General features: G+C 42.5%; 1 protein-coding gene across 2 annotated transcripts in view; it reads left to right on the forward strand.

The window, feature by feature from the left end:
* Positions 1–9203: 9203 nt before the first annotated feature.
* The window catches only part of LOC116981191 (Fc receptor-like protein 5), a 37156-nt gene continuing 31644 nt past the window's right edge, over positions 9204–14715 (forward strand). The window contains exon 1 of one of the 2 annotated variants that reach the window (XM_033034015.1): positions 9204–9479. In XM_033034015.1, coding sequence (XP_032889906.1) covers positions 9413–9479 — 67 coding nt within the window. In that variant the 5' untranslated portion in view covers positions 9204–9412. The remainder of the gene's footprint in view (positions 9480–14715) is intronic. The other variant, XM_033034014.1, reaches the window with a different exon arrangement.

Raw genomic sequence — 14715 nt, forward strand, 5'->3', positions numbered from 1 at the left:
GAGCAAATGCTCCAGCGAGACTTGCTTCGGGAGCTGGAGCAGTCTCGCCAAGGGAGTTCAGGCACTCCCGCACCAGTGCCTTACAATGCACTGGCCATCGCTTCCCCCTCAGCCGAGGGCAGCGTTGGCGACCAGGACTGGGCTGGTCAGGAACAGGGGTCACTGGCCAAAGATGTCGGGAGTACGCACGGGGTACAGGACCAGGAAGAGCTGCTGGGTGTGGTGAATCGCTACGTGGCTACACCACGAGTAGGGCGGCCGTTGCAGCCAAAACTGGCGGCCAGCCAAAGCATTCGGCCTCATGAGGGCAGGCCCCGGAACGAGCAGACCCACACAACCCAGACGGCAGTACCCCACCGCGTCCACCAGTCGACGTCAACCTCATGGGACTGGTGAAAGCTCGGGGTCCGCATACCATCTCCGAAAGCCTTTTTTAGGCCAGGGCCCAGAGCGGACCTCATGGAAAATGCGCCACCCCCACCCAGCAGTACATCCGGCAGTACAACGACAGATGAAGAAACAGAAGAAACACCCATAACTATGGAGGTAGGTGGGTCTGGTTCCTACCAGCATATAAAAAGTGGGGGAACTGTACTAACAGGGGGGAGATTACACCTGTTCATGGAAGCATGGAGGACTATCACGAATGATAGTTATATACTTAACAGTATTTGTAGATACAAAATAGAATTCATTCAAGAAAATATGCCACCAGTTCAGCATGCACCCCAACGGGTCTTTACCCTCTCAGTCAAAGAAAAACTAACGGGTCAAGCAGAACTGGTGAGGTTACTTACAAAGGGTATCATTGAGAAATCCAAACATGAACCTTTGGAATTTGTCTCAAATATATTTACCAAAAACAAAAAAGATGGTGGATGTTGCATCATCATTGACTTAACCTCATTAAATACCTTTGTTAAGTATATACATTTCAAAATGGAAACATTTGTAACTGCCAAACAACTGATTTCCAAAGGATACTTTATGGCAAGCATCGATTTAAAAGATGCCTACTATTCAGTGCCCATTCAAAAGGATCATCGCAGATACCTGAAATTTACCTGGATGGGGCAACAATGGCAGTTTAAAGCGTTGCCTAATGATTTAACATCAGCCCCAAGTCTATTTACCAAGATATTAAAACCAGCCTTGGCAACATTAAGAAAACAGAGACATATTGTCATGGCATATCTTGATGATATCTTAATAGTAGGCAAAACCATGGAATTGGTTAAATCAGCTGTATTAGCTACCAAACAATTGTTTGAAACCCTGGGATTTGTCTTACATCCAGATAAATCTAAGTTGACGCCATCCACAACTATGGACTATCTGGGATTCACAATTAACTCAGTCTACATGTCTGTAATGTTGCCAAAAGATAAAGCAGCACAGACGTGTAACAATTTAATGGTTAGCGATCCACCAACCATCCGACAAGTGGCAAGAGTAATTGGCAAAATAGTAGCAGCATTTCCAGCTACACAATTTGGACCTCTGCACTATCAAAACCTACAAAGAGCAAAAGTGCAGGCGTTAAAACACATGCAGGTCACTTTGACCGAACCATGAAATTACCCATTGAAGCAATATCAGAGTGTGGATAGAGAATATTTGGCATAGTTCCAGCCCTATCATCATCAATAACCCAACGTTAACTATACAAACAGATGTCAGTGCTCAAGGCTGGGGAGCAACTAATACCATATCCAGCACAGGTGGTAGATGGACTAACCTAGAATCATCTTTACTACAGACACTGGGCATAAATTATTTGGAAATGTTGGGTACGTTTTATGGTTTAAAAGTATATTCTACGAATATGCACCACTTGCATGTTCGTTTACAGATTGATAATACCACGGTGGTGGCCTATATTAACCATATGGGCGGAATAAAATCGATATCATGTGACAATTTGGTCAACATAATCTGGCCATGGTGTGTCGATAGACATATTTGGCTATCAGCAACTTACCTACCAGGTAAGCTAAATACAATGGCAGACTCCAGGTCACGCAAATTCAATTATAACACCGAATGGATGTTAAATCCTAAAGCATTTGCTAAAATTACAAAGCAATATGCCACACCAGATATCGATCTCTTTGCATCCAGACTAAATCACCAGGTACCAATGTATGTCGCTTGGGAACCAGACCCTGAGGCAGCAGCGATAGATGCATTCGCGCTGGACTGGGGGAACTATTTATTTTATGCCTTTCCCCCCTTCTGCCTCATCAGTCGGGTACTACACAAAATACAGATGGACTCTGCTTCAGGTATTTTGATAGTACCCGACTGGCCTACACAGCCATGGTTCCCAGTGGTCCTCGACATGGTCATCGAAACCCCAATGACAATCCCAGTAGCCCAGACCTATTGACTCACCATGTCAGGCATAAGTCATCCATGCCATGACAGAATTAACCTACTGGGTTGCAGATTCTGAAAAGACCACTGCTGGGCCTGGGATTATCTGACAGGACCATCAACACGATGACAGCGTCCCACCGTATGTCCACCAGGAAACAATACCTATCGAGCATCAGAAAGTGGGAAAGATGCTGCTCGAAAACTGGGACAACATACTCATCTACAACCGTAACCAATGTACTGGAGTTCCTGGCCGGCCTTCACCATAATGAAGGACTGAGCTACAGCACCATCAATATCGCCAGAGGTGCTCTGTCAGCCTACTTAAATCAGGCACCAGGACAACAGGCCATAGGGTCTCACCCGCTGGTGATCAAACTTATAGAAACATAGAAAATAGGTGCAGGAGTAGGCCATTCGGCCCTTCGTGCCTGCACCGCCATTCAATATGATCATGGCTGATCATCCAACTCAGTATCCTGTACCTGCCTTCTCGCCATACCCCCTGATCCCTTTAGCCACAAGGGCCACATCTAACTCCCTCTTAAATATAGCCAATGAACTGGCCTCAACTACCTTCTGTGGCAGAAAATTCCAGAGATTCACCACTCTCTGTGTGAAAAATGTTTTCCTCCTCTCGGTCCTAAAAGATTTCCCCCTTATCCTTAAACTGTGACCCCTTGTTCTGGACTTCCCCAACATCGATCCCCAATTATGAGAGGGATTATGGTCCTGACATACCTAAGGGGATGGTCACCAGCCAGGTCTCTCACCCTGGAACAGCTAGCCCAGAAAACGGTCATGCTGATGGCACTAGTCTCAGCACAAAGAGTCCAGTCCCTCCACTTACTACGACTGGACAACATGGTTATAACACCAGACCGTGTCACATTCACTATTCAGGAGCTGGTAAAGCAGAGCAGGCCAGGAACTTCAGGCCTAGTTATGGATTTCCGGGCATACCCACCTGACCCACGGTTATGTGTCATGACTCATTTACTCATTTACATCAACACAACAAGAGATTCCCGAGGGAGAGAAAAAGCCACAAGAAACCTCATGGTCGGGTGTCGAGCCAAACCATCTCAAGATGGCTCAAGCAGGTACTGGGAGCTGCTGGAGTAGATACTGACGTATATACATCTCACTCCACCAGGGCAGCATCCACATCGGTGGCTAAAAGGATGGACGTGCCATTGGACCACATCCTGGCTACAGCGGGGTGGTCCATGGAGAAAACATTCCAAACGTTCTTAAAAAAGCCGCTAGCAGAACCTGTTTTATTTGCAGAAAGAGTTTTAGAATCTGCAAATATATAATTTAAGCCCAGGGGAGCATTATTTATTTTTGTTATTGTTTAATAAATACCATTATTGTTTTACAAACAGATTCATGGTTGATTACGATAACATACTTCCTCCCTTGAATGACTTCGGCAGCGAGTGAAGTATGAACCGTTACACGGTTTGAAATCACAGAGCTTTAAAATCTTCACGTAGTCACTCACGTGACTCCAAAGTAAAATAGTAAGATTAAACGAGAACTTACCAGTTTGAAGTTTGATCTGTATTTTATGAGGAGTTACGATGAGGGATTACGTGCCCTCCGCTCCCACCCTCAATTATAGAGATCAACTGGTATCTTAGTTCTCCTTTTCTTTACTATGTTTATTTCAATTATTGTGTTTCCTGTGATTCCACACCGCTGCTTTGAAGTATGTCGCGCATGCGTGCTGGACGGATTCTTCACGTAATCCCTCATCGTAACTCCTCATAAAATACAGATCAAACTTCAAACTGGTAAGTTCTCGTTTAATCTTACTATTTTTGCGCTGTAAATAATTGTGGAGGGCGACTGAGCTCTCTGAACCAAATGCTCTAGTATCTTTGCTCTGAACCTGAGCACCAATGTGTAAGCGGCCGAAGGAAAGCATCCCTCAGGACAGCCCCCACTCTCCCCCAGTGGTCAGCGCTGTCCGGCCACGGCCGCTCTCCGCTCCGCCTCCCCCTGTGCGGCCGCACTGTCATGGGCTGCGGGTCGGCAGCGCCCACACACGGGACCGGGTGGAGCGGGGCAGCGGACACACGGGTACGAAAACCAGGCAACCTCCCCGTCAGCTGCAGCAGAGTTGGGGACAGTCTCGTCCCTCCGCCCACCCAGAGTCACAGACACGGCACCCCAACCACCTCACCCCGCCTCAACCCCCCTACCCCCCCCTTCCCCCCCCCCCCTTCCCCCCCCCCACAACAACGTCCACGTCAGCTACAGCAGAGTTGGGGACAGTCTTGTCCCTCTGCCCAGTACGGGTCATGGGTCGTGACCTCGATTGCCGTGCAACCTCCCAATATCGCAAAAATAAGGAACTGCAGATGCTAATTAATACACAAAGTACTGGAGTGACTCAGCAGGTCAGGCAGCATCTCTGGAAAACACGATTCTGCTTGACCAGCTGAGTTACTTTAACACGTTGTGTCCTTTCTGGAAAACCATCAACTGCAGTTCCTTGTTACTACTTGTTTGTGCAGTCCTGGTCAGCACATTTTGGGAGAGATATGATTATGTTGGAGAGTGTGCAGAGGAGATTCATATGATGTCTAACCTGGAATCGAGGAGTTTAGTTATGGGGAGAGATTAGATAGATTGGGCTTGTTTACCCTGGAATGAAGGAGACTGAAAGCGGCGCAAGCTGAAAGTTTTCCCAAAATAATTGGAATCAGATAACATGTTTCTATAATATAAAGATTTTTTTTTTTTAAAGACACAGAGTGCTGGAGTAACTCTGCAGGTCAGGCAGCATCCCTGGAGAACATAGATAGGTGACGTTTGAACTTGACAGTTTTCCCATGGGTCTCATATTTTGCTTCGGTGGTATGATTATTGATTTCTCTAACTTCAGGTAGCCCCTACATTCCCTCTATCTCCACCAAGTCGCACCAGCTTCTCTTTCTCACCCAACAAAGAGCTAACAATTGGGACCTTTCTTGTGGTGGTGGGAGGGGGGGAAAGCTAGAAGATAAGAGGGGCAGGAAAAAGTCTGGTGAGTGATAGGTTGGTGGGGGTGGGGGGGGGGGGGTTGATAGGCAGATGGTTGTACAAAGTTCAGTGAAAAGAAAGCTGTGGGATAAGCATAGAAGAGGAGAATTGGTAAGCTAGAGGAAGGGAGGAAGGGAGGAAGGAAGGGAGGGAGGAAGGGAGGGAATGGGGGAAAGGGGGAAATGGGTGCAGTCCAGGTGGGCCACAGGGAAGAGAGGGGAGCATGTGGGATTCCGAGTAGGAATCCAGATTTATCATATTAAATATGTATTACATTATATACCTACCAACATTTTCTGAGAAGGTTATTATGTAAGTATGGTGTTAACGGATATTTTAAATTATCATTACATGCAACGTCTTGGGGAAGAGGTAAACTCAGAGGACATGCTACGAGGAAGTAAAACACAACTCATAATACTGTATTGATGCACCACTTCTTTCAAGCCATTTCTATTGTTCTCTCATTTCAACTAATTCGAGCCTTGTTTCTTATGCGAAGATCATGAACCAAATCTCATGTGACTTGTATGCAGTGCCTTGTTCCACTGGGCAAAGCTTGATCAAACCAAAAATAACCTCATCCAGGATGGGAAATAAAAGAACTTCTTAGAAGCAAGTCTTAAAAACATGTCGTTTCCTTTTTGTATTGTCAGAGGAAACATGTGTTTTTCCACATCATTGAGGAATGTTAGCAGATTACTTTGCACCAGTGTCATCGAGTCTTATACCACGGAAACAGGCCCTTCAGCCCAACTTGCCCATGCCAATCAAAATGCCACATCTACACTAGTCCCACCTGCCAGTGTTTGCCCCATATCCCTCGAAACCTTTCTTATCCATATACCTGTCCAAATATATTTTACGTGGTACAGTGGCGTAGTGCTATCTTACAGCGCCCGAGACCCGGGTTCGAACCTGACTAAGGGTGCTGTCTGTATCTGAGAAACCTGATTAAGGGTGCTGTCCTAATCTGAGGAAAGACATTCTTGCCATAGAGGGAGTACAGAGAAGGTTCACCAGACTGATTCCTGGGATGGCAGGACTTTCATATGAAGAAAGACTGGATAGACTCGGCTTGTACTCGCTAGAATTTAGAAGATTGAGGGGGGATCTTATAGAAACGTACAAAATTCTTAAGGGGTTGGACAGGCTAGATGCAGGAAGATTATTCCCGATATTGGGGAAGTCCAGAACAAGGGGTCACAGTTTAAGGATAAGAGGGAAGTCTTTTAGGACCGAGATGAGAAAATCATTTTTTACACAGAGAGTGGTGAATCTGTGGAATTCTCTGCCACAGAAGGTAGTTGAGGCCAGTTCATTGGCTATATTTAAGAGGGAGTTAGATTGGGCCTTGTGGCTAAAGGGATCAGGGGGTATGGAGAGAAGGCAGGTATGGGATACTGAGTTGGATGATCAGCCATGATCATATTGAATGGCGGTGCAGGCTCGAAGGGCCGAATGGCCTACTCCTGCACCTATTTTCTATGTTTCTATGTACAGAGTTTGCACGTTCTCCCTGTGACTGCGTGGTTTTCCTCCGGGTGCTCCAGTTTCCTCCCACATTCCAATGAGGTGCAGGTTTGTAGATTAATTGGCTTCTGTAAATTGCCCTTGATATGTAGGATGCAAAACTTGTCTAACATAGAAGTAGTGTACAGGTGATCATTGGTCAGTGCAGACACGGTAGGCCAAGGGGCCTGTTTCCACTGTACCTTTAAACTAAACCAAACTAAATAAACCAAATGTGAATAATAATGAATCTGTCATAATGACCAGAAGCAACTCTGAATTACATATAGGGAGATCTGGGGATGCGAAAGGTGCTGTATTAATGGCATTCTGTCTACACCATTGTAAAGCAGAGCAGCTCTACCTTTTTGCCAAATACCAGAAAATAACAAGTGTTTAAATAGCTATTTATACCCAGAATAGTCCCCTATTGCACGGCTTAATAGGATAGCTGTTGCTAGAAATTGTACTGCCATTTTAAATCACATTCAACGCCATCGCGGACAGAAAAGCCACAGCGCGTGTCCTTGTACGTAATTCAGAGTTGTCTCTGGTCATTATACAGGTTTACTGTTAGCCAACAAATTGTCGGCTAATTGAATCTATCAGTCTCAGACGTGTGTAGAAAGTATAGTTCACAGTGTAGAAAATATAGGATCAAGATGTAAAACCTCCAACTAACTTCAGACTACTTGCATTATATACTTTCCCCACTTTTTTTCCAGGTGAAAATGTTGATACAATTTGTCTGCAACAAACATAGAACTCAGAACAGCAGAGCACAGGAACAGGCCCTTCGACCCACAGTGTCTGATGCAAACATGATGCCAAGATAAACTATCCACATTATCCACATCCCTCCATTCTCTGCATATCTATGTGCCTATCTAAAACCTTTTAAACACCACTATTGTATGTGTCTCCCCCTGGCAGCACGTTCCCAAGTATAAGGATGTGAAAATAGGGCACTTTCAAATACATTGAGGTGGATTTCCTCTCGCTATTGTCCCAAAATATCTGTAATTGCTCCAGAGTTTTTGCTAGCTCCATTTTCACACTTTAGATTAATAATTTAATTGGACAAATTCAAAGCCAGTCTATGATGTGGTTGTAAAGTTCACTTTCAATTTAACTGTGTTCAACTGTATTCACTGCATACCATATATCATAAAGTTTGTAAACTTGTAGAATAGTAAAAATTGTAAACTCCCTCCATGACTCCTTGGTCAATTCGTCCCTTCCCACCCAAACCACCCCCTCCCCTGGCACCCCCTCCGATGACCGAAACGCGCCCCGGTAGGCCCGACTCGCCCCACAGGCTTCCCAGGGGACTGCGGTGAAGCCAGGTGGCGAGGCCTGTCTGGGCCGAAGAAGCCTCAGCGGTGGCGACGATGGGAGCCTTGGCGGCAGCAGCGGGAGACTCAGTGACAGTAGGGCCTCGTGGTCGATGAGCGTGATGGGGGAAGGGGAAGACAATGGGGACCTGGCGTGGGGGGACCGCTGTGAGGGGCGGTAGGAGAACAAAGGGGGGCTCAGTGTGGGGGTGGAGGGGGGGGGCTGTAGTTTAGAATCCTCTGCCCAGGGGATAAGCCTGCATTTGTTTGTTTGTTCATTTGTTCCGGTGAAGGCGCTGTGTACACGGCAGCCAGTCAATAGTCGCTTGTCTTTTTCTTTTTGTTTTCACTTTTAATTTCAAGTTTTTGTGTACCGTGTGTGTCGTGACTGTCAGCAGATCAATTTCCCTCCGGGGATGAATAAAGTTTTATCATATCATATGGACTGAGTGAGAAACTCAAGAGTTCCATCAAGAAGCTATCTCTCTGCCTTACACATTCTGATGTTATCTCTGAAGAAGGATCCCAATCTGAAACATCGCCAAGTCTGAAGAAGGGTCCCGACTTATCCATTCCCTCCACAGAAGCTGTGTGATCTGTTGAGTTCCACCAGCACTCTGTTTTGCTCAAGATTTCATCATCTGTAGTTCCGTGTCTCATCTCTGGTATGTTTTCCTTTTCAAAGTTGAATGTGAAGGGAAGAGCTAAAATTGTTGTTATGGCCTGTGTTTGCCACTAGAACTATGAATATTGTTATTCACTTGCAAAGAGCATGAAAACGGGACGATAATATTAGAAATAGTCACATTTAAAAAATCCAAAGATGGATTATTTAAACTAATTTGGAATTAGTTTAACGTTTGGAAACCCGAACATGATGCAGTAAAGTGTTGCAGATCACAAAGTTCTACAGATGAATCAACTCAGCTGATTTGCAGAGCCCAGCAACATTGCATCTGTTTCCTGCACCAGCAGAAATCTCCCTGCACCCCATTCAGCACAAACACCAGCCCTCACTCCAGCCACTGCCTTTCATTGACAGCAATTCCTACCAAATTAATCAAAGTGCTTTTTCAGAGTTGCCTTCACTGGGTTTGGACAAAAGAAGAAAATTGGTGACTACCAATACAAATTAGGTAACTGTGGCAGAACAAATGGGAAGCGAAATGAAAGGAAAAGGCCTCTTGATTTCCTTCACACTGTTGGTTCTTGCTGGACTCGGTGAGTAGATCTGACTCTCCATGAAACGCTTCAATTATTTAACTCCGTCTTGCAAAGAAGAAGCCTAACGTGATCTCAATCTTAAAGACATTTGTGCTGAGGTTGGAAATGTCGTTTATGCCTGAAATACCAAAGAGTAAAATAGGGAAATCAATTTTGGATTGCTTTTGACAATGGTCTAACAGTTCCAGGTTAGTAAGGCTTATAGAGTGGAATCAAAGGGAAGAGACAGCAAAATTAGGTATTTTACATTTTTGTTACAATTCCAATGTAGAAATATGTTAATTTGAGTATAATGGCCTTTTATTTTAGCAATGCAGACCTTTATAATGGTAATGTTTTTTGTCCAGTAATGAATTCTAAGTTCAAATTATCATTGTGGTTGACTGAGAATTTAATTTACTTTTTAAAAATGTATTTGGAAATGAAATATGTCACATAAAAAATCTAAAATTTGATTTTTTTTAAAATCTTGATTAAAGAATTGCTTAAATTAATTAATTTTGGATTAGGCCTTAATAGTAAATGACATACATTCCTATAAACAAGAAGGAAAGAGGGATATAGGTGTAACTAAACTAGTTTAATGACATGATAAACTATAGATGTTGGAATGGACAAACAACATTTCAGGTCAGATACTAGCTTGGTATTTCATTTATAAAATGTACTGTCTGGTACACATTAAAAGTGATGTTTACGAAACCGTTTGATAATCACTTTCAAACCAGGAGCTTTCAGCAAGTAGCTGGTCCATAATTTTAGCTTAACAACAGGATTTGTTTGTAAACCAGCATCTGCCGTTCCTTGTGTCTCCATTCCCTGGGAAATTTTTAAATAATCCTAAATCATTGAATGGTAAAGATAAAGGACAATTGAAGGACAAATCAGATGATTCCGCATTTTTAATTCCCGTTTGACATACTTGAGCACAAAGATTTAAGTTGATATTTCCATTTAGTACCAATGGAGCACCCACTGAAAACAGGTTGAAGTGATGTCCCATCACAGTGGGATTGTATTAGATTCAATGACCCTCTCTGAAGACAACAAAGGAAGTTACCCCAAGTGGCCGAATCAAATTTTATCCCCCATCAATATCAAGGAGAACAGATTTGTTTGTTCACATTTGTTTGTTCACATTGGTGTTTATAACACCTTGCAATACACACATTACAACAAGTACTGCTGTTCAAAAGCATTCAATTGGCAGAAGGAGAGTTTGAGATGATTTAGGATTGTGAAAGGCGCTATTATAAATGTAAGTCTTTTCTAATACTGCAGTTGCATCCTAACTTCCTGAATATTCCCAGCCTATTCTATCACTTCAGAGTCAAATATTGTGCCATATATTAATTTTGCATTGTTTATGGTATGATAGCTAATTGGTATTATTACTTTAGATACAAAAGCAGAATTATTTTCAAAAAAATAGTTTCTCTATAGAACAGGCTACTGAGGTGCTCCAACACAACTGGCACCGTCATTATAGATGCATGAAACTATAATTATCTAGTTATAAATTTAGGAATTTAATACGTATTAAGTTTAAGATAGGCACATAAGTATTCAGGGAACAAAGGGACATGGATCACGTGCAAGTAGAAGAGATTAGTTTATCTTACATCATAATCAGCATGGACATTGTGGGCTGAAGAGCCTGTTCCTGTACTGGACTTTTTATGTTCTATGTTGTAAAGTTCGAAGAGACATTTAATATCAACCAAATAGATGTTGCAGACTTAATGACAATTAAAAGTACTTGCCCAGATTTGACTTCCTCTACAAACTTGCCCAGATTTGACTTCCTCTACAAACAACTAATATCACTCCCTGTACCATGAATGTTAATTACATTTCTATCAAATTTCTCGATCTGCTTTCGTTAATGAAAGTTTCAACCAGTTATCTTAACAGTGTTGATTTCACTGTAAAACTAAGAGAAGCATGATTTATGTATATCAACCTGGAAATTATATCGACTGGTGCCTGTTTTACTTATGCATATTCCACATTAAAGCTATTTTGCAGGGTTATATCATGCTCAATATCACTTTCAAGTGGAATCAAATCCATTGTTCAGGATATTTCCATGCACAATTCACCTCAGCAGTGTTTCTTGGCATCGTTTGTGTATCAAACTAAGCCAGGAAGGTGTGAATTGCTTGCTTCTCCTGTTGCCAGCAAAAATTGGAGATTGTATGTCTAACCACCACTCATTCGAAGAAACCAGAGCCAATTGTGCTGAGATCAGCAGTGTAGAAGTCTGCACTGTGCCATTGATGTCCTGAACACAACATCTGCGACTCACAGTGGTTAGTGCACGGGATAGTGAAAAGCTCACTGGTCGCTCCCCCACTGATTGAAGCCTTTATTTCAGAACAGCAGGCTGTGATGTTCATAACATCTAGGCACAGAATTTGTCATTTGACCCATCAAGTCAACTCCGCCATTCAGTCAAGGTTGATCTCTCTTTTCCTCACAACGCCTTTCTCCTGCCTTCTCCCCATAACCCCAGACACCCTTATTAATCAAGAATGTGTCAATCTCCACCTTAAAAATATCCATTGCTATTTGGCCTCCACAGCCGTCTATGGCAATGAATTCCACAGATTAATCATCCTCTGACTAAAGAAATTCCACCTAATTTCCTTTCTAAAAGTATGTCCTTTAATTCTGATGCTATAGCCTGTGGTCCTAGACCCTCCTACTAGTGGAAACATCCTCTTCATATTCACTCTATCCAGGCCTTTCACTATTTGGTAAGTTTCAATGAGGCCCTAACTCATCCTTGACTGCAGCGAGTACAGACCCAATGCCATCAAACACTCATCATATGTTAACCCAATCATTCCCGGGATCATTCTCGTTACCCTCCTCTGGACCCTCTCCAAAGCCACACATCCTTCCTCAGATATGGGGCCTAAAACTGCTCACAATACTCCAAATGGGGTCTGACCAGTGCCCTACAAAGCCTCAACATTACATCCCTGTTTTTATATTTCACCCTTTGGCCATTCCAAACTTCACAGTGACCCTGGGCCACTTGCAACATGGGACTCAGTCAGGACAGGTGAAGGGAAGAGCTCCCCACACACACAGGAAATCATCTTACTCCCTGTCTTCCTTTACTCCATGGCTGCCTTTTACTTAGATATTATTTGGCAAACCTGGGAGGAGTTCCCTTAAGATCCGATGTGCTTTCCTAAGATCAGGCTGCCTGAATTAGAGGGGTTTCAGCTACGAAGGGTGGGTTGGGCAGACATGGGATCGTTTTCTCTGGAACGTCGGAAGTAGAGGGGAGGCTTGACAGAAGTATATAAAAATATGAGAGGTATAGATAAAGTAGACAGTAGAACCATTTTCCCAGGGTGGAACTGCCCAGCACTAGAGGGCATAGCTGTAAGGTGAAGGGTGAAAGTTTAATGGACAAGGGAAGTTTTTTACACAGAGTGGTGGGGGCCTGGAACACATTTCAAGGGGTGGTGGTGGAGCAGATACGATAGTGGCATTTAAGAGACTTAAATAGGGACATGGAAGAGCCCCGAATAGAGGCTTAGGGATCATGTACAGGCAGATTTGGTACAACCATTGTGGGCCGAAGGGCCTGTTTCTGTGCTGCACTGTTCTATGTTCTAAGATCAGTGTGGCAGATAAAAACTTTTAGTGCAGCTCCAAAAGCCATAAGATTGCATGAAACACATGCAAGAATATTTGCTGAATTTCATAAATCGTTTGCGGATGATGCAGTTGGACATTAACACTATATCCAGCACAAGTTTTATAGAACAGAGAACGTAGAACAGTATAGTACTGCACAGGCAGGAACAGGCCACTTCAGCCCACCATGCCTATGCCAAGACCAACTTTTATCTGCCTGCATATAATCTATACCTCTCCATTCCCTGCATATCCATGAGCCTATCCAAAAACCTCTTCTCATGCACCAAAAAAAAGGTAGAATCCAATTTTAAGGCAATTGAGTGCTCGGACATGAGAATTGGGACCTGTTGTTTTTCAGGGGAATAATCTATAAACTCCACTGCAATAAAAATAAGAATGTTTCCCTAGCCAAATTTTCCAAAGTCCTCCTTGACCTACTTTACAGCACAACACTCTTTTCAAATCAGTAAATCACAAATTTTAATAAATATTCTGTCAGTGCTAATTTACAGTCAGCAGCAAGGATTTACGCAAGAGTGGCTGTAGATACTTTGTCCTTTAAATCTTCCTTTAAACATACATCTGTGTGCCCATTACCCAGATGTCCACGATGATAATGCAAACTCATCTTGCATGCACTAAGGGCGGATAATATAAATTTTAGTAGTAAAATGATTCAGTTATATGTATTTGTTTGTGCCACCTCACAATAAAAGGATGAATGGAGAGATCAATGGAATGTATCTTTCTAAATTTCAATGACTTGTTAAACAATATAAGACAGTACCTAATATGTAGTTAATAAAGCCGTTTGTACAAAATGTGTGTCCTAAGTCTTAAATAAACAGGAAGAAATGTGATCTGTTTATGTTTTTATATATTTTTTGTACGTTTTACCGGCTTTATAGATTTTATAGGTTTTTAGATTATGTATATCATCTAGACAGCTAGGAAAATGCCAGCATCATCAGAGACACACACCACCCTGGCCACGCTCTCATTTTAATCCTTCCGTCAGAAAGAAGGTATAGGAGCCTGAAAACTGTAACGCCCAGGTTCAGAAGCAGCTTCTTCCCAACAACCATCAAGCTATTAAACACTACAACCTACAAATAGGCAACAAATTATGCAGACTTGGGGACATTATTTTTGACTTTGCACTACTATTGTCTATTTATTTATTTGTCTGTCCATTATTTGTTTAAATTATATACATACATATATATATATAAAGCATTAATATATATATTTATTATCAATATTTTAAATAAATATATATATATTATTTATATATACAAATGTGTTGTATATATATTAATAGACAGATAAATATACACGTGTATATGTACAGAATATATATATTTACGTATATATCTATATATGGACTGAACATTTTTTTGTTATTTAGTATGGGTTTTACAGAGTAATTTGCTTACATATCTGTTATGTTGCAGCGAGTAAGAGTTTCATTGTTCCGTTCTGGGCTATATGACAATAAAGCTGTCTTGATTTTTGACTAGAAGAACAGGTTAAGAGGAGATCCAATGGAGGTTTTTAACTATATGGATGACTT

Source organism: Amblyraja radiata, chromosome 15 (assembly GCF_010909765.2).
Source record: "Amblyraja radiata isolate CabotCenter1 chromosome 15, sAmbRad1.1.pri, whole genome shotgun sequence".
Classification (NCBI taxonomy): domain Eukaryota; kingdom Metazoa; phylum Chordata; class Chondrichthyes; order Rajiformes; family Rajidae; genus Amblyraja; species Amblyraja radiata.